Source organism: Equus przewalskii, chromosome 3, assembly GCF_037783145.1.
Source record: "Equus przewalskii isolate Varuska chromosome 3, EquPr2, whole genome shotgun sequence".
Classification (NCBI taxonomy): domain Eukaryota; kingdom Metazoa; phylum Chordata; class Mammalia; order Perissodactyla; family Equidae; genus Equus; species Equus przewalskii.
In genome coordinates this window covers 63,876,642-63,896,608 of record NC_091833.1, presented here as the reverse complement: position 1 = coordinate 63,896,608, position 19,967 = coordinate 63,876,642, and the positions used below count along the sequence as shown (strand labels likewise).

The 19,967-nt window shown below is 38.9% G+C and overlaps 1 protein-coding gene across 1 annotated transcript in view; it reads left to right on the top strand.

Annotated features, from left to right (window-relative positions):
* SLC4A4 (solute carrier family 4 member 4) overlaps window positions 1-19,967 on the top strand; it is a 396,172-nt gene that overhangs the window by 6,912 nt on the left and 369,293 nt on the right. Inside the window, exon 2 of the mRNA XM_070614690.1 lies at window positions 14,519-14,581. Within this exon, the coding sequence (XP_070470791.1) occupies window positions 14,568-14,581 (14 nt within the window). The 5' untranslated portion in view covers window positions 14,519-14,567. The remainder of the gene's footprint in view (window positions 1-14,518; window positions 14,582-19,967) is intronic.

Here is a 19,967-nt window from a genome sequence, read left to right as displayed (position 1 = left end):
TTCTTGTCTCTATTGCTTTATGGGTTTTTTTATACCAAATTTTGGTATAAATTTTTATGCCAAAATTTATTTTGGTATAAAGGATAAGATATAAATTTTTTTATAGATAGCTAACTTAGTTGTTCCAAAACCATTTAATAATCCATCTTTTCTCCCAATGACATGCAATGCCACCTTTATGCTAAATTCCCTAATATATTTTATGTCTATTTCTCAATCTTCTATTCTGTTTCATTCATCTGTTTGTCACTCATTCAGTGACACCACACTATTTTAATTGGTGAAACTTCAAAATAAAAATATAGCTTGTTCCTCTCTTATTGTTAATTTTATATTTTTAGAGTTTCCCAGCCTTTTGGCTTTTTTCTTTTTCCATATACACTTTAAATACCTGACTCTTTTTCTAACAAAAATTCTGATTATATTTTTATTGGGATTGTATTAAATTTATAGATTTAAGTTAGGGAGAATTGCTATCTTCATAATGTTGAGTCTTCTTAATCATGAACTTGATATTCATTTTCATGTGTTCAGGTTTATTTTTTGTATTCCTTAATAGTGTTTCAAAGTTTTCTTCATAGTTCTTGCACATTTCTTGTCAAGTTCATTCCTAAGTATTTTGCCATGTTTTTTTGTTATTGTAAATGGAGTTTTGTCTTTGTATTTTTAAATTGGTTGTTGTTTGTATTAATACATATGAAGGCAATTAATGTTTATATATTAATTTTGTAACCACTTACATTGCTTAATTCTCTTCTAGTTGAAATTGGTTTTTTCTCCATGTAAGTTGAAGCAATTGATAAATGATCAACAAATTATAATGTTTACCTCCTCCTTTGCTATTTTTATACCTAATTTTTTCTCTTGACCAGTTTCATTGGCTACTGTCTCCTCCAGAGCAATGTTAGATAATAATGGTGAGAGTGGTCATCTTTGAGCTAACATTTAAATTTGTGTAAAGTGATCAAAAAGGTTACAAAATATGCTTCCTTAAAACCACCACAGAGAATATGTTTTTAGAAAGGGAATGACATAAATCAAAATGCTTCCTGAGAGGATATATGTTCAAATCTTTCAGGTATTTGTTCAAATGAATCTTTTCAGTGCTACCTTTCCTACCAGCTATTTTTAAATTGTACCTCCCCTCTACCCTAGTCCTTCCTATCCTCCTTTCCTGGCTTACTTTTCTCCATAATGTTTATCACAGTTTCCCAAGTTATGAATTTCACTTATTTAATTTCATAATGTATGTTTCCCTCCACTGGAAACAAGAGCAGAGATTTTTATCTTTTTTGCTTACTGCTGGATCTCTAGCCCCTAGAACAATACCTGGCACATAATAAATGCTCAGTAAATACCTGGTGGATGACACTTCCTAAGAAAATCCAGGAAAGGTGCTAGAAGAGAGATTTGCTTGCCTCCAGTTAGATGTTAGTATAGAATAGGAATTAATTACCTGAAGAACTAGGTAGGATTTAAAAATATTTTGTGACATCATCACATTTTAAATTTCTGTTACATTGTCTTTTTCTCCATAGTGATGAACAATAAATGAGAGTCTTTAAGTCTTGGTGGGTCTGGGAAGATAAGGACTGGGTGGTGCTAGCTGTAAAGAGAATAGGCTGAGACTTGAGGTGGCAGGAATCCCCATATAGCTCCCTGACTGGCATTCGTTTTTGAAGAACAAAATATTTCATCTGTTTTGCAGCAATGACCATAAAAGTATTTCACTAGAAAGAGAATTCACCAGGAGGGCTTGAGCTCTACAGTACAACCTTAATATTGCTCAAAACAGATGTTCTTTTCTTTGTACCCAATTTACCATTAAACACAGTAAAGATCCTTCGCTGAAGCAGTGAGAGTCTTCATCTTTAAAGGAGATGATTTAGGCCCAGGAGGTAACTATGATTATTACGAAAGAAAAAGGAAGGGAGGGTGCCAGGGAAGGAAAGAAAAAGGTTATGAGATTTAAATAAATTAGCTGGTGAAATTTTGTGCAAATTCTGTTGGAAAATTGTTCTAGTATTATCCTCAATGTTAGAAAATAAGTTGTTCGACATTGACTGCTAAAAATACAGCAACTAGAAAGACAAGGTTACTGCGTGCTGGCACATTTGCCTGGCTAGTGCTTGGTAGTTGTTCTATTCTGAGTTCTAGTTCTGGTAGAGTGTGGATGTCTCTCCTTAAAGTTTGCTCACCACAGGATGAAGATTAACCTGAACCTGGAGGACATGTAACAAAGCTTAATTTAGAAGCAAAAATTGGAGATCTCTAGCTCAGAGATGCTGTTCACATTTGTGCTATTATTAACACCGTGATTAGGCTGAATTTAGACTAGCATTCCTATTTCACCTGATGGGAAAATAAGAGGTTACTGCATTTAGACTGAAGGAAATCACGATTGTCAGCCTGCTATTACAATATTTTCAGATAAAAATTGCAAGAGCCACATGTTATGATCTTGAAGTGGATTTTGAAGCAGTCTGTTGTGCATCAAGACTAGTCTCTTCCCTCCTTGGTACTCTTGTGATTCCTGTTAATGTATTCCTTTCCTTCCTTCCACTCGATCCCAGAGAAAAATAAAGGATTGACTTCAGTGGAGGAAAGGAAATGTAATCCCATCTTCTGTCTCACATTTCAATCAGAGACAAGACCAAAGACCTTACTTGGCTCCATACTTCGTGATCTCCAGCGTTGCTTCTAACTGCTGTCCTCCTTGCCCACATCACAGCAGACTGGCCTCTGCTGGTCCTTGAAGAAGCCAAGCACGCTCTTGTCCCAGGACTTTGCCCTTGCTGGTTGGTCTGCCTGGGATGCTTCTCCCTCAGATCTCTTCACAGCTCATTCCAGCACTTCCTTCAGGTCTCTGCTCAAATGTCATCTTATTCAGCAGGCCTTATCTGACTACCCTATCTAAGACAGCATCTCTTTCTATCTGCTTCTATTTCCCACAATTCCCTTTACCCTGCTTTGTGTATATTTATTGTTTTCATCACTACCGAACGTATTATATGTTTGTTTATAGTCTGTCTTCCTCTACTAGAATGTAAACTCCACCAGGGCAGGGACTCGTTCTTTTTGCCACTATGTTCCCAGTGCCTAGAATGGTATCTGGAAAATGAAGCAGACGTTTGATAAATATTGATTGATGAATAAAAGAATCTTCTTTAATCCTTTGCACTTTGATGTAGGGTTTTTTTTGTTGTTGTCTATAATATACTTTATTCTTCTGTGGCGCATGGAAGTGTATCAGTCATTTAACATTAGTACTTGTTTAGTTTTGCAAAATGTTTTATAAATGTGAACTTTAAAAAAATTAAATATAATAGGATACGTGTAAATGTTCTGTATGAAATTGGTTAATGAAAAATGGTCCTGGACTTCTAAGAGTATAGACTTTAAATTCTGGTTTCTGTTTTTTTCTACTCATCACACTCTGTGTAGACAAAGAAAAAGACCAAGATAAGAAATACAGGGGCCAGCACCGTGGCCGAGTGGTTAAGTTCGTGTGCTCTGCTTCAGGGGCTCAGGGTTTCACTGGTTTGGATCCTGGGCACGGACATGGCACCGCTCATTAGGCCATGTACATACCACAACTAGAAGGACCTACAACTAAAAAATATGCAACTATGTACTGGGAGGATTTGGGGAGAAAAAAAAAAAAGAAATATACTCAACTCTTCATTATCCATGCTAATGAACAAGCAACTTGCTGCAACTGTTTTGCTTGTGTTTGTCATTATACATTCCCTGAGTTAAAGAGGATCATTGTTTTGTTGAGAAAGTTTGGCTATAGGCTATATAGGGGAAAAAAGTAAATAAGAAATAATGAGAATTATAGCAGATGGTTTTGTTATCTATTCTGCTTAATGATGCCTAAGAATTTGAAAGCAAGATTTGCTATGGATCATGATTCTCTTGTTTTTCCTCTTACTGTACTACCTTAGTTTATTCCCCAAAAATAGGTAATTAAGAGTTTTCTGTACCTTAGCAAACAAAAAACTTACTATCCTGCAAATATACCTAAAGACTAAATATACATTATTTTGAAAAATCAATGCAAATATATTTATGTTAATCAAGTGTGAGTCTCAGGAAAATGCGTATTCAGACAGGATGGGTTTTCTTTTCCTCCCATTACTTGGAAAAACCTTGATAAGAAAAGATAAGATTCTAGAAACTATAGGAAAAAAAGAATGCTTTCTATGTAGAAAAGATATCATGAGAAAAGATTTAGATATAGGAGTACTGTGGTCCCATGAAGGGGTTCTAAACGTTAACCAACACAGTGTGGACCCTGAAAATGCATCAAACCATCTTTCAATGTACAATTAGCATTCATTTATTCATTCTTCATTTATTTATCAGACATTAGCTGAATGCGCACTATGTGCCAGATTTTTTTTTTTGCATTTAAGAATACAAAGTTGAATAATGGAGCCCTACCTTTGAGTTGCTCACAACCTACTTAGGAAGAGAAATACATCAATCAGTAAGTGCTTAGAGTTGCTTAGAAATCTGTACAAGGTATGGCGAAAGTGGTAGAAGAGCATTGGCTCCAGAGGAGAATTGTCAGTTCAAGCTATGCAGGGTTCATATGAGAGGAGCATGGGGTAGTGGAATCTAGGAGAGGCTTAAGGAAGATATCTTGCATGTCAAGTAAGAGTTGGAATGATGTTTAAAAAATTAACTGGTGCAACAAAAGAAAAAAATAGATACTTGGACATTGTCAAAATTTAAAGCTTTCAGGGGCTGGCCCCGTGGCCGAGTGGTTAAGTTCGCGCGCTCCACTGCAGGTGGCCCAGTGTTTCGTTGGTTCGAATCCTGGGCGTGGACATGGCACTGCTCATCAAGCCACGCTGAGGCGGCGTCCCACATGCCACAAGTAGAAGAACCCACAATGAAGAATATACAGCTATGTACCTGGGGCTTTGGGGAGAAAAAGGAAAAAATGAAATCTTTAAAAAAAAAAAAATTTAAAGCTTTCATGCTTCAAAGGACACCATCAAGAAAGTGAAAAGACAACTCACAGAATGGAAGGAAATTTTTGCCAATCACATATCTGATAAGGGTCTTTACCAGAATACATAAAGAACTACAACTCAACAACACAAAGATAAATAACCTAATTAAAAAATGAACAAATCATCTAAATAATGTTTCTTAAAAGAAAATATACAAATGGCTAATAAGCACATAAAACATGCCTAATATCATTAGTCATCAGGGAAATCCAAATCAAAACCACACTGAGATAATACTTCATACAACTAAGATGCCTGTGATCAAAAAGACAGATGATAACAGGTGTTGGCAGAGCATTGAGAAATTGGCATCGTATTCATAAGTTTCACCCACACTTAAGGGGAGGGGATTATACAAGGGCCTGTACACCAGCGGGTGGGAATCTTGGGGACCATCTTAGAATTCTGCCTACCACGATTAGTTTTATTCTGCCCAATTTTCTCCTTTTTGTTATACTTACTGGAAGATTTCATTAACTTTATCTTCCAAATCTTGGATTGAGTGTTTTCAAAATTTTGGCAATCATATTTAACTTCTAAGAGTACTTTTATGTTTTTTGAATGTTCTTTTTTTTTCAATAATCTAAGAGCTTGTATGTAGTAAGCTCTCTTATCTCTCTGTTTAATTTATAGTTAAAATTTTCTTTTATTCTGTACCTCGTATTGACCATTTCCTCAGAATTTGTTTTGTTTTGTTTCTCCTGTTGGCACGTGTTAGCTTCTGACTTTTATGTTGGAGATGGTCCTTAAATGTTTGGTGATTCTTGACTGTCCGCTCAGATTTAAAAGTGAGTTGCAGAGAAGATGGTGGGGAGCTCTGCAGACTTTTATTCTGGTTAGATTTACTGTAGAGTGATGGGACAGCTATTCTCTTAGGGGACTTACAAATGCCAACTCCTGGAGTTTCTCCACAGAAGAGTTCTCTAACCTCTTGCGGGGACAACTAGCTATTTGCTTTCTGGGAGCTGAGTGGAGGGATGGGTCCTGGGTTTCACACTTCAGTGGGTGGATTTTCATTTAGTCCTCATGCTTTCAATAAAGACCCTCATCCCTGCCTATAGCTGAGACACAGCTATTTTAATGTGTCAAATGGGTAAATCTTTTATCTTCCACCAGAGAATTCCTGATTGTGCATTGAGGAAGGGCATCTTTGGATCCAAATGTTTCTCACAAAGACTTTCAACTAACCTTTGTTTCAGCCACACTCAGGGACATATAAAATTCGTGGGGCTCCCCTTTAAGAAAAAGAATACAAAATTAATGGGCTTTGTTGTAGAGCCTGTGTAAGAGAGTGAAACTTGATTGACTTCACTTCTCACTTTTACTTTCATAGGTCCTAGTGCCTTCCATTTTGGAGCCTTTCCAGTGTTCTCGGTGGTGAACTGAATGATTTCTGTGCAGCTACTTAAGGCTCTGCTCAGCTAAGTCAGTTTCACTTGTCCATCCACTTTCTACCTTCAATTATTTTGCTAACATCTCTTCACCTCCTATTACTTTTCTCCTGTTATCTTTTTTTTTCTTCTAAGTTTTTAGGAGGGAGAAAAAAAAAGAGTATTTAATCTGTCAAGTTTAACTAGAACTTCCATAAACTCATTTTAGAGTTGGAAGAGATTTCAGAAATCATCCAGTTCAGCGGTCCGTAATCTAGATTTTAGGGATGTTTGTAAACATTGTCCTCCTCAAATTATATGCAAAATTTTGTATGGAAGTATTTGTGTCTGTTCTTTTGGGGGGCAGATCTGTAGCTCTTATCAGATTCTCAAAAGTTAACATCCGTTGATATTCACAGTTGAGGACATTGTGGTTAAGAGAGACAGGTCAGAATCTCCTTGATTCTATATGTCTGCCAGTAGAAAAAAGCCTTGATTCTTAGTAGAGAGGTCGTCTAAGAGAAGAATTCTTCAAGCTCTGAGCTTTCTAACTCTGGTTTTCCTCAGCACACTCTGGTCCTGTCTCTTGGGTGTATAGACACAGACAGGTGCAGAATCTTTGCTCTTGCTTAGTTGAAGGCCTTCTCCCTTGTTTAATGATAATTTTCTCTTCTATTGTGGGGAAGAGACATTTTCCTTGAGAGAATAATGTTCGTGGTTGTAAATAAAGTAGGGGGATCTCAAATTGCACCTTAACTGTGCTTATCCCAGGCTTGGCCATTCTGGGAGGTCTGTGTCTCAGGTTCTCCTAAATTTGCAAGGCCTCTGGGAGTCTATCTATGTAGTGGCCTGAGCAGCCTGCTCAGCAAGAACTCATCTTAAAGGAATAGAGGCAGCCTAGGGTTGGTGGGGAGGAGTAATTTGGGGGTACATTGAGGCATTCTTCATTTGGCTCTTACTCTGTCCAGTTCCCACAGATCCCTGTCTGAGTGCTAGGGAGCCTTTGAGCAAAATCTCAAAGAGATTTGCATGAAAATCTCTGGAACATTGGAAGAACAAAGCGTTGATGTTTTGGGATCTGTGTAACAATGTAAGACTGAAGTCATGAAAAGTTATTCCCTGCTTTGGTGGAATTGTGACATAATGTTCGCTCTTCCACAGCTTCCAGGTGCTTCTGTGGCAAAGGTGAGAGTCTCAGAGAGCTTGGCAGTCGTCTTAGGGAGCTAGGAAAGCAGGAAGATGGAGAGAACTGTAATCATCATTGCTTGTGAGACATCTCCTGGGGAGGGAAGGGGCATTTGCGGGTCTTACAATTGCTAGGCATTCCTATTGCAAATCTCTTATTTAATTGAAGCAGGGGAAACATGGGACACATATGCAATGTGTAAGGGTGCCTGTGACTGTAGAAGGAACATGTCCTTTTGTGCTTTGAATTTCAAGTATGCTATTTTATTAAAAATTCTGCAGTCAGAATGATCTCCCAGCATCATGGAACACTCAAGTCCTTTGATGATAGGACTCAACAAAATTTCAACGAAAGGAAGTTCTGTGATTTGCTTATGGATCATTTTCCACAGGCTGGGCTGCCAACAAGCCATTGTGTGTCACTATCTGGAGATAGACTCCTTTGTGGATACTAAGTCTTCATTAGAATCAATAAGAAGGTGTGAAGAGTGAGGACTGCGGGGCTGTGTCCCTCACAAGCTAGAAAAGCTGATGAGCAGTTCTCCTGCCTATGTGCTAACTCTGGGGAGATTAATATATTGATCTGCCCTCTGGAGGGCAGAAACCCTCACCAGTGGGAGAAGTCTGGCTAATCCCTTAGTTTCTCTGAGAGCGGGTCCGGAAGGATCCTGTTGCCAGGAATCGAAGGTAGTTGTTACCTTGACAGCAGGAGTGCAGCATGCGTGCGTCTCTCCTGGTCCCCATGTGATCCTTTGCTGTGACGCTTGTGTGTTTACACCTGTGCAAGACTCAGGAAGATAGAGACAGCCCACGTGTGTCCCATATGCCGTCTTCAGGAGGCTGGGTTGGGCCTGCTGGGGTCAGTGTGCACTCTCCTTTTGCTGTACTCTCAGATATTAACTGATGGGACCACTTAAGCCCGAGAGGGAACTCTCAGGGAAGACAGCATGATTCCTGACATGGGCAAAGTGCTGGGTAAGTAAGGGAACCTCCACTTCAACAAACCAATTGGGTAAAATGCTTCCCAATGTAGGGCACATGCAAGAGGATGACTAGCTTCCCTTTCCGAGTGGCCATATATACTGCTGGACAGTTCTCAACATTGCATCAGAATTATCTCAGGTGTTTCCACTGCCTCCGCTTTTGTCACTTTCATTATTTTTTCTTTTTTCATATATTCAAATACTTTGTAAATTGACAATTGCTTGTGCTATGGGCTTATGAGTGTTTAGGGGTGAATTGGGGGCATTTTTGGATTTGAAGCTGACTCTGTGGTCACTGTTAGTGGTCCGCTCTTCCTCATTTCACCTGGATTTATATTCTCAGTCATCCCTGCCGCAGGGATGCTGTCACCTCTCCTTTTATACTATCAGGCTTCAGGCTGTAATTCTAGCTATTACACAATGTTCCATTTAAAATGGGCTCCAGTATTACATGTTTCTCACTGTTTATAATTGAACAGATTGCTGTCACAACATATTTGTAAGTGGATATATTTGATCATTTGCAATTTTTTCTTCCTCCCTCCCTTCCCCCTTCCCATTCCTTCTTAACCAAAAATCCTCCAGAAGATTCCATATCTTAGAGGGATGCAAAAACATTGGGAAGAATGATCTAATTCAAACTTGGGTTTTGTTTTATTATGGGCTTTTCCTCTGAAGCGCAAGTCTTTCATAAACATGCCATCTTTCACAGCAGCAAATTATGGTGACGTGAACATCTCAGCCTTTCTCACCCTGGGAGCTTAAAAGCATTGACATCTCAATTGCTCTGCACCCCACCTACCCATTAGGGTTCCTGTGGAGTTCCCCTCCTCCACGTATTTGTGCAAATTTCCCCACAAGATGCTTTTCCCTCTCCATGCAGAACCCAGTCTAGAGTTCAGTACTGGGGCTTCCCAAACTGGATTGTCACAGATGCCAAAACTGGAACTCTGTTGTTGCTACAGCAGTCTAGCTGCAGATCCCAGCAAAAGTTTTGGTGCTCCTGCCTCATTGGTGCCAGCATGCCACTACGCTGCCATCTCTGCCTTGGCTTGGCTTTTGTCTCAGGCACCTCAGCCAGTGATGCTTTTGCAAAGTTAGAAAAAGAATGCTTGGTTAGCCTTAAAGCACAATGAGTTAGATAAAGGGAGCTTTCTTCTGAGTGGAACTGCATTGTTCCTGCTATAGCCAGAACTTTTACCTGGAACTAATCTAGTTGGAATTCTAATGTTGCAGCTGCCTTTGAACCTGGTAAACTGGGACTTTGCTGCCACCAACACATTCTCACTTGGGATCCCCAACAATATCTTGGTTAATTGTTTTTTTTTTTAAAGATTGTACCTGAGCTAGCATCTGTTGCCAATCTTCTTTTTTCCCCCTTCTTCTCCCCAAAGCCCCCCAGTTCATAGTTGTATATTCTAATTGTGGGTCCTTCTGGTTCTGCTATGTGGGATGCTGCCTCAGCATGGCTTATGGTTGATGCTAGGTCCGCACCCAGGATCCCAGCTGGTGAAACCCTGGGCCACTGAAGCGAAGTACATGGACTTAACCACTCTGTGACGGGGCTGGTCCTGGTTAATTTTGCTTTTGAGAATGAAAACTAGAATGTTTGTTTCTTCGGTTTTGGGACTGATGGGAAGGATTGTGTCCCAGAGTTTCTAAGTGGTGAGACAGCTGTTAATGCATATGCACAGGGCTCAAATATGCTGCTGGAATGCCTGGGTCCCCTTGGGTTCTGCTATCAGTTCCTGAATTCACTGCCTTCCAACCCTTAGGTCCTTCAGTGAAATTACTGCACCAGACAGATGTTCCCTTTGGTAAATTTTCTGTTGTCTCTCATTATATCTTATGTTATTTGAAGTTCCCCAATAAATCAGACATAGTTGTGTATCTCTGAAACCTAACTGGGGTCAGGATTTAACTGTTTTCCCAGGAGGAGCCACAGTCTCAAGTAATCCACTTTATTCTGCTAGATTCTGTGTCTGTGGGAGGGATGAAGGGTGGTGGCTGTCCTCTCGTGCTCCCTGACTTGGGTGTATCTGAGTCTCAGCTCCAGTCCAGCCGAGGTCTGCATTTGCAGCCAGTTATAGTTCAAGTTTCCAACATTTTATTTACATATAGCTCCCCCCAACTGCCGCCGGCACAGGACACTATGTCCTCTCGTCTCTCTTTCTCCTGTTTCCTCCTCTCTTTCTCCTTCCCCCTCCCTAACCTACCTACTCAGAACAGCCAGCAAACTGCTCCATGTTCCTTGCATTTACTGGTGGTTGGTTAATCTCTTTCCAAGGCTGCCTTTTTTTCCCTCAGAAACAGAGTGTAAATTATATATAAATATATTCCTCACTTCACATTACATAATTACCTATTTCTCACAACTTTTTCCACCTCAGTTGTGCAGCTGAAATAACAAGCTATTTCAAATGTTCAGGAATCTATAGAAACTAATATAACAAATACTATGTAGCCACCTCCTACATTTAACAAATGTGAACATTTTCCCATCTTTGTTTCAGATATTTTGAAGTAAAGGCAACATTACAGATACAGTCAAAGTCCTCTGCTTACTTCTCCCCAGCCCATAACTCTCGAAGTCTCCTAAAAATAATCATTCCAGAGGTGGATTTTTTTCTTTCCCATCAGTGGTTTATGCATTTCATTTACATGTGTGTATCCATATCAACAGCCAGCCCTGTGGTCTAGTGGTTAAGATTCCATCACCACTGAGGCCTGGTTTTGTTTCCCAATCAGGGAACCGCACCATGTCTGTCAGTTATCATACTGTGGCAGCTGTGTGTTGCTGTGATGCTGAAAGCTATGCCACCAGTATTTCAAATACCAGCAGGGTCACCTATGGTGGACAGGTTTCAGCAGAACTTCCAGACTAAAATGGACTAGGAAGAAGGACCTGGAACCCACTTCCCAAAAAATTGGCTGTAAAAACCCTGTGAATAGCATCAGAGCATCGTCTGATACAGTGCCAGAAAGTGAGAGGATGATGCAAAAAGACCAGGCAGGGTTCTGCTCTGCTGTACACAGGGTCGCCATGGCACTAACAACAAAATCTATATCAATACATAATATTAGGTCTGGCCCCGTGGCAGAGTGGTTAAGTTCACGTGCTCCCCTTCTGTGGCCCAGGGTTTTGCCAGTTCGGATCCTGGGCATGGACCTAGCATCACTCATCAAGCCATGCTGAGGCGGCATCCCAAATAGTAGAAGTAGAGGGGCCTACAACTAGAAAATACAACTATGTACTGGGGTGGCTTTGGGGAGAAGAAGAAGAAGAAGAAGAAAAAGATTGACAAGAGATGTTAACTCAGGGCCAATCTTTAAAAAAAACCCAAAATATTTTAGGTTTAAAAATTAGATGTATGATATTATTCAGTATATAACATATTTCAACTTGATTTCTTCATTCAAACTTAAGTTTTTCAGATTTTTTTCCATGTTGATACATTAGATGTAATTCATTCATTGTAAGTACTATGGAGATTACATTTGAGAATATACTACAACTGGATATCCATTTCTCAATTGATAGGACTAATAGCTACTTTGAAGAAGAAGCTCCCTTCTTTCCCACTCTTCCAACTTTTGCCTTATTACCTCTGAAAAATTTCATTGTTACTTCCTGATTCTGATTATTGGCTCAATTCTGGAAGCCTTTTTACCTTATTTGACTCCAATGTTGAAGGAAGTAAATTGATACTTGAGCTAAAAGACACGGCAACTTAAGGACAAGAAAGGGGTGCAAAGTTGTAAGCTCTGAAATGATGACTTAAAGATGATCTAAGGGTTTACGTGAGATTGGTAAAGATGCTGTGGCTGGGGCAGCAAGAGCATGGCCTCTGGGGTAAGACAGCCTGAGCTTGAATTCTAGCTCCACTCTTTTCTAGCCGTGTGAACTTGGCAATTCTCTCTAAACCTCTAAAAACTCTCTAAACCTCAAGTCATGGATAACTTGTGGAGTTGTTTTGAGCATTAAATGAAATAATTCATACAAGGTTTGTGGTGCAGTGCCTGGCACAGGGTAAGTATTCTGTTCACCTTCATTATGAGTAATGGTTATTAGCTTACTTGAATGCATATACCTCTATTAGGGTCTCTGTGGGGATTTGACTCTGCCTCTTGTCTGGAGCTGTGTGTGTATGTGAGAGAGAGTGTGTGTGTATTTATGTGTATTCAGGGAAGGATGAGGAGGGAGTTACTGTAAAGCTCATAACCTTAAACTTATATAGACGATCCCCCAACTCATGCTTCAAAGGCAAGATGAACTTTTCGATGTGTTGAGAATTCTAAATTAATTCAAGAGAATTGTTCAGTATCGTAACATCTTATAAGAGCATTGTCAATAATGGGATGTAAAGATTGTGTTGAAATATATTCTACAAAAGTAACTTCAATAACTCCACTATGTTATATATGATTTAAAATGATCTTTTCTTATGTATGTTTTAACTTATCCAAGGCCTCCGTGAACCTATTCAACTCTCTATTTAAACCCACCTCTAAATGAAAATTTTTATTAGAAAATAAACATGTATATATGTAGATAAAGGTAGTGATAGGCCATCAGGTTCAGAGGGGAACTTTGTGACTTGAGGGGTTTCAGCGACTCTGTCTTCATTTTCATAAAACCTTGTGTTGCATTACTGCTCCTTGAAGGTGTTGTTCAGCCAAACTCACACAGATGCTATTGAAAGAGACAAGGTTTGTTCTTTGCTGGGAAAAATGCTAAGGCTAAGGGTAGAAGGGGAACCTCTTCAGAGTGGCTTTGTCTTCCCAAGTCTCAAGTAATTAGTAGGGGTTACTCAGAGATTGGTTATTTCAAATGGCTCCACTAAGACAAAACAGTGACTGTGATGGCTATAGCCAGAGACTCAGAAGGAAGTAGTGCCTATTAGGGTGTTGAACATAAGGAAAATTCACACAGATGGCTGCTCATTGTGGAAATATTTTAAACAGTGATGTGCTAATCCTGGGGATAAACTGAGGGGGGTGTTTTTGTTAAGTCCTAAACTGTCAGTAGCCAGCAATGGGTCATGGCCCTCTCACTGTCATCTGAGTTCTTATTCTCTTGATTCTGTGGGCATTGCGAAAATTTCATTTCTTTCACAGGGACAGAAAATAAAGAGATATGGGCTTTGGAAAATACTGCATGTCTCTGTCAGGACCTGTGTCCTAATACTAGTTTTGTACCCATTTTCCAAAACTGCATGCATTATGCAAAGACTTTCCTCTGCTAAATATAATAATGTCTGTAATAACCACTAACATAACATGGAAAATTTTTTTACTGCATTTGCATAATAACTATTAAATCTTTGAGGACTATATGTAGAACTACTCAGTAAGGCAATATAAAGATGATTTTCATTAAGGGATACAAGAGAATGTAACCATGTGAACAGGAACCAGCAATCTGTTAAATAAGGATAATCTGGTCACAATTTCTATACTAAGACTCATTTTAAGTATGAATTTTTCATAGAGAATTCAAATCTTTGTGGTTGATGGATTTCAGTTTTTCTATATTTCAATAGGATTCTATTTTTCCTAAGTTTTCTTACAGGGACTTTTTCATTTTGACAAACACTTAAAAATGAGTATTTGTGTTTATATATTTCAAATCCCAGTAAGAGATTAGGAGTAGATAGCCTTACAGAAATTCTTGCAGAGATTTGCCGAGACAAATTTCCTATATATTTTCTAGGAAGAAATCTTTGATTTTTGGTACTTTGCTAGTTGATGGAAATTTGCACGTCATAGCACCTCAGCAATAAGAGTGCCGAGATCTAAAAATAGAATGCCAAGAATAGAACCTGAAAGGGGGGCAAGAAGAGAAGAAATGAAGAAGAGATTCCTGTATGGATTAGTATTAGAGGTATCATATTCTCAGTGAAAAACTTTATATTGTTTGAGATTCATCAAGTAATTGTTATTTTTCTTCTTACAGATACCCATTCCTGTTTCATAACCTCTCTTGGCTGTAAACCTGAGCACCGATGCTTAACCTATTGTAAGTCACAAAATCATGTGTGGAAAAAAACAGTTTACATTTTAACGTCTTTCCTGTCTTTACTTAAAAAAAGATTCAAATCAGAAATGGTTAGGAACAGAAAAGGCTTTTTGTTCTGTCAGTAAACGCCTGGGCTCGTTCTGAATTGATAAACTGCAGAGGTCTTGCTTTACTAATTTAAGCTCCCAGAGTTCCTCTTGTGATCCTGGTGGGTACTCAATAAATCATTGCTATTGTTGACTATGAATATAGGTAATAAAAGAGTGTGTAGATGCAATTTTCCCTTTTGCGGCTTGATATAAAAAAATTTCCTTTTCAAACCAGTGTAGGGAGATACCTGTTTGTAGGTCTTACAACAGTGGCTTGTTTATGCATCTTATTATAATTTAGTCTAGATACAATAGTTTTTATCTTCACGTGGCAACAAATTGGAGAGAAGCAATGAGACACCATTTGGAACTGTTGGCAACTATGAATGTTCAAAAAAACGATGTCATAAAAGCAGGAGAACAAAAGGCCTCATCCTGGCTGATTAGATGATTTAACCAGCAGTTGGTATTGGCACCAAAACGTCAGCCAGACTGTTAAAAAAAATCTCAGGGACTGGTAACTCTGTCCTCTGTGGGAAAAAGATCTAAAATGTGTTCCTCATTATACCTTTTGGTATACAGATTTCCCTTGAATTTCTATTTGGAAGAAAAATATGACGATATGGCATTGCAAGAAAAGCCAAGAGTGGGACACACAATAATAACATGTAGTGGCCCTTCTGCAAGGGAGTTTTATCCTATGCAGTTTGGGAGGCAGAGTGTCAAGTCTTGTATTATCAGGATGTCTCCTCCTGCCTGTATCTAAGCACCCGTAGCTCACATATGGCTGTTCAGAGGGAAAGATCCCAGGAAACATGGATTGGAAAGCACTCACATTTATTGTCAAGAGCCTCTGCAGTGTGCAGTGTGTAGTGGCACGTACAAGATCTTTCTCCGAACACGAAGCAGCGTGTGTCTATTTTTGGCATCACATTATAAATAGGGCTTGTGCTTATTGTGATACAGAAAAAAACTCTTTCAAGGAGATTTACATACAGTTCTACCATTTTATAATATTTAAGGCTGCAGTATTTTTATAGATGATGCTAATTTGTTACTGAGGTTTATTAGCTATGTGAGTTTCAGCCCTTAGTACGTGTAAGGATGTGTGTTCAGGGGAAGCTCTGAGAGTGTTTTCTGACAAATCCCCATAATAGGGAGTATTAACCACACACAGTGAGGTTAATGAAGTTCTCTATTCTATGTTGTGGGTTTTTTTATTTATTATTTTTTTGCGGTTTTGGGGTTACAAGAATCTTGATGTTTTGTGCATGTGTCCAGCTTATGTGACAATCTTCATTCTCCCAGGACAAGAAAGGTCTCCTCTCCTGCGGTCTTCAGTGAAGCCCCCCTCCCCAACCCCGAGCCAAATTCTGCATTTTCTAGCTTGAATCTGTTGACATTTGTTTTATATATATCCAATCAGTTTTCAATGGACAGGCTAAAAGTTAGACAATTGAGGGTTGTTTTTTCTTAACCTATGGACCTGGACTTGTTTCAAATTGTTGACCAGTAAAACTGTATGTGTTAATTTCACATATTGTATAATATGAGCTTCCTGTTTGATCAGCATAATCTTTTCAGAAGAGTGATGTGAACCTAACTATGTTAAGAAGGGATTCCAAACTTCATGGTGAGCTTTTGGTATCTGGCAAACTTCATTCTCTTCCCTTCTGCTGTGTCAGGCCATTCTGTACTACTCTTCAGTGAGATGCAATAGCCAGCAAATAGCAAGTAAAAACCCTACATCCTGGGAAAGATCAATGAGCAAAGCATTTGATCACAGAAGAGTGAAAATAAACTTCAGGAGGGATGCTAAAGGACAGATGGCCCTGCAGAGGTCTGCCAAGATTTCAGAGGCCCCAGGACAGCCAAGCCAACAAACCAACGAATGGACTGTGCTCTGCCTATTATACAGACAACACGGGGGCAAGGAGTCCTGGTTATTTAGCAAAAAAGATATGTCCAGGATTAGAAAAAAAGTGGGACTTTCTATTTAGCTGCTTCCTGATGGTAGTTGGACTTGTAATCTTTGCATCTGCTGCCTTTTGCTCATTTGCTCAATTGCTCATCAATCACACAGGTTCTGTTTGGCTGGTGTTTCATTCTCACTGACTGCCCTCTTTCCCTTACATAATTACTTATTGAGTGGCTGACAAACCCCGGGCACTGTGTTAGAGCTGGATATATAATAACGAACAAGATGGATATGGCTTCTGCCCTCATGGAGCTTGTGGTCTTGTGGTGAAGATAGATAGAAAAGGGAACAAGCAGTTACAATAATGCATAATGAGGGATATGAAAGAGAAGGTACAGAGGCCTATAGACACACATAACAGGGGAACGTAATGTAATCTAGAGGTCAGAGAAGGTCTCCCTGAAAGGGATGTATAGGCTGAGACCTGAAGGATAAGCAGGAGTTTGCTAGTAAAGTACAGAAATGTGCCAAATAGAGAGGACAGTATGTATGAAGTAGTGAAATTGAGAGAAAATTTGGCATAATTGAGCAACTGGAGGGTGAAGTGGAGGGAAGGATAAAATTGAGGGCCTGAAGGGTTTCTGTCTCTTTCTCTCCCTTCCTATACCCTAGGGTATGAGGCATGCATGAGGGAGGTGGGGAGAGTGTTTTGGTGGGAACAGAGATTTAAATTTTGGTAGGAGGAAGTACTTCATTGGAAGTAGGAAGTATGTCTCCAGAAATATGTCACAGGAACAGGAATTTATTGACCCACAAAAGCAGAGAATTGGGATTAGATTAAGTTTAAATTATCCGTATAGTGTGGCTGCCAGTGTTGCTAGAGGGTCAAATGAAGGTGAAGCAGTTTGAGAATCAAAGGAATATAGAAGTAACTGGGATAACCCAGATGGTATGTGTAGAAAAATGAGGGTAGGCTTAAAAAGAACCTGAAGATCGTTGACATTTAGTTGACAGACAGAGGAGGAGCTGCAAAGATTGAGAAGGAGAGACCAGAAAGAGAGGAGAAAAACTAGCAAACTGTGATATCACAGAAGTGACAGGAAGAGAGTCTTTTCAGGGCTGGGACTCGCCTCAGGACCCAAAATTTAAGGGGGTGCCCCAAACCCCAGTAATTAAGATAAATAATGTTTTAATGCAATATTTAAAAAAAATCTAAGTTAAATGCAAAAGATCCTTATTGGGCAAAACATTAAACTTTTAAATAGAGACGAGATCAGAATTACTGAATTTTCCTTTTGCCTCACACTCCAATAAGGCTCTTTAGGATGCTGTTACACTATTAGATTTAGAAATCTTATATTTAGAAGTTTGATATTTTGTTCATATAGAAAGAAGCAGTGATTAAGTTGTGTTAAATATGGCCGAGAAGTCAGTCAAGAAACAGGTTGAAATGAGTCCATTGGATTTAGGGACAAGCCATTGTTGTTGGATTTTTTTCTCTACCTTGTTTTAATAAATCATAAGGAGGTTATCTTATTGTTTCTGCAAACTTACTCACCACCTTCTAAAAAGCTGAGTCCTTTTCTGAATTAGGAGATTATACAAACATGAACATGATTAGCCCTGAGCTGTTATCTGTTGCTAATCTTCCTCTTTTTGCTTGAGGAAGATTGTCATTGAGCTAACATCTGTGTCAATCTTCCTCTATTTTATGTGGGATGCCACCACAGCATGGCTTGGTGAGCAGTGCCGAGTCTGTGCCCAGGATCTGAACCTGCAAACCTCAGGCTGTTGAAGTGGAGCATGCAAACTTGACCACTATGCCACCAGACCAACCCTACATCTTTTCCTCAAAAATTTTTTTTTATTGTGGTAAAATACACATAGCATAAAATTTACCATCTTAACCATTTTTAAGTGTACAATTCAGTGACATTAAGTTCCTTCATATTGTTGTGCAATCATCACCACCATTCATCTCCAGAACTCTTTTCAGTCTTGCAAAACTGAATTTCTATGCCCATTAAAAACCTTCTTTGATTTAAAGTTTATTTTGTCTGATATTAGTATAGCTATTCCTCTCTTTTGGTTACTATTTACGTGGAATATCTTTTTCCATCCTTTCACTTTCAATGTATTAGTGTCTTTGGCTCTAAAATGAGTCTCTTGTAGACAGCATATGGTTAGATTATATATTTGTTTCCATTTTGCCAGTCTCTGTCTTTTGATTATAGAGTTTAATCCATTTACATTTAAAGTAATTGCTGATAAGGAAGGACTTCTGTCATTTTGCTATTTGTTTTCTATATGCCTTATGGTTTTTTCTCATTTCCTGGGCTAAGAGCTTAAATTGACTGAAACTGACTGCAATTCACTGTCCAAGCCTTCCTTTGGATGTTGCAAGCCTTTAATAGACTCCAGAGTTCCAAAATAGTTACATCAGACAGATTCTGCCTGTGTAATTGTTGTCTGAGTGGGAAGACAGGTTCCTGGTACTTCCTCTCCATCATCTTCCCAGGAACCTCTCTCCTCAAACATACATTTTTAATCTCAGGGTATCTTTCATATTAACTTCAAGATGAAATGAAATAATTCCTTAATTTTATAGATTCATCTTTACAAATTCTCTGAATGGATCTCTGTTCCTGCCTAAATCCAAGTATAGGCTGGTGAGCCACATAGCTAGGTACAATTGCTACGCGTGTCGATGTTTACTCTGGAGAGAAGTCAATTGCTGTTTTGTTTGTAGGTTTTTGAAATTGTTTGGGAGGCATTAGGTTGTTTTTGAATAATTTGCTTCCTGATGGGCTCTTCAGTTTGAAGTGCTATGTATAAATCAGTGCTACATACAGTACAATCCCAGATCCCTCTCTATTAAAGATGTTTATCTACATTCTTTCTCAAATTCTCTGTTGCTTTTTAATTAGATCATACCTTAGGTCCTTTTATGTTCAGGTGCTATTTTTTATTCTAATCATTGTTGGGATACCTCAGATGATTAAAAGTAACTTGTCATATCCCAGCCACCTGCCAAAGGTCTGAGGCGTTCCAACTTTACCTCTCAGTGTGTCAAAAGCTTAAGTACATTTACAAGGTAAAAATTTTTATTTATATCTCATGAACTCAACCTCTGGGCTTAGGATGACCAACCATCGTGGTTTGGCTCTGACCATTCAGGTTAGCACTAAAGTCCTCTTTCCTGGTAAGCCTCTTGGTACTGAGCAAACCTGGACAATTGGTCACGCTATATTGTCTAGAAATATTCCCTGGATTCCTTTAAAAAAGCCACTGAACTCTGTCTTCCAGGTCTAAAAGTAACAGGTAATTTTGCTAATTTTATATGTTCATGTTCTTGCTAAATTTCTGAGGATTTTGTTCA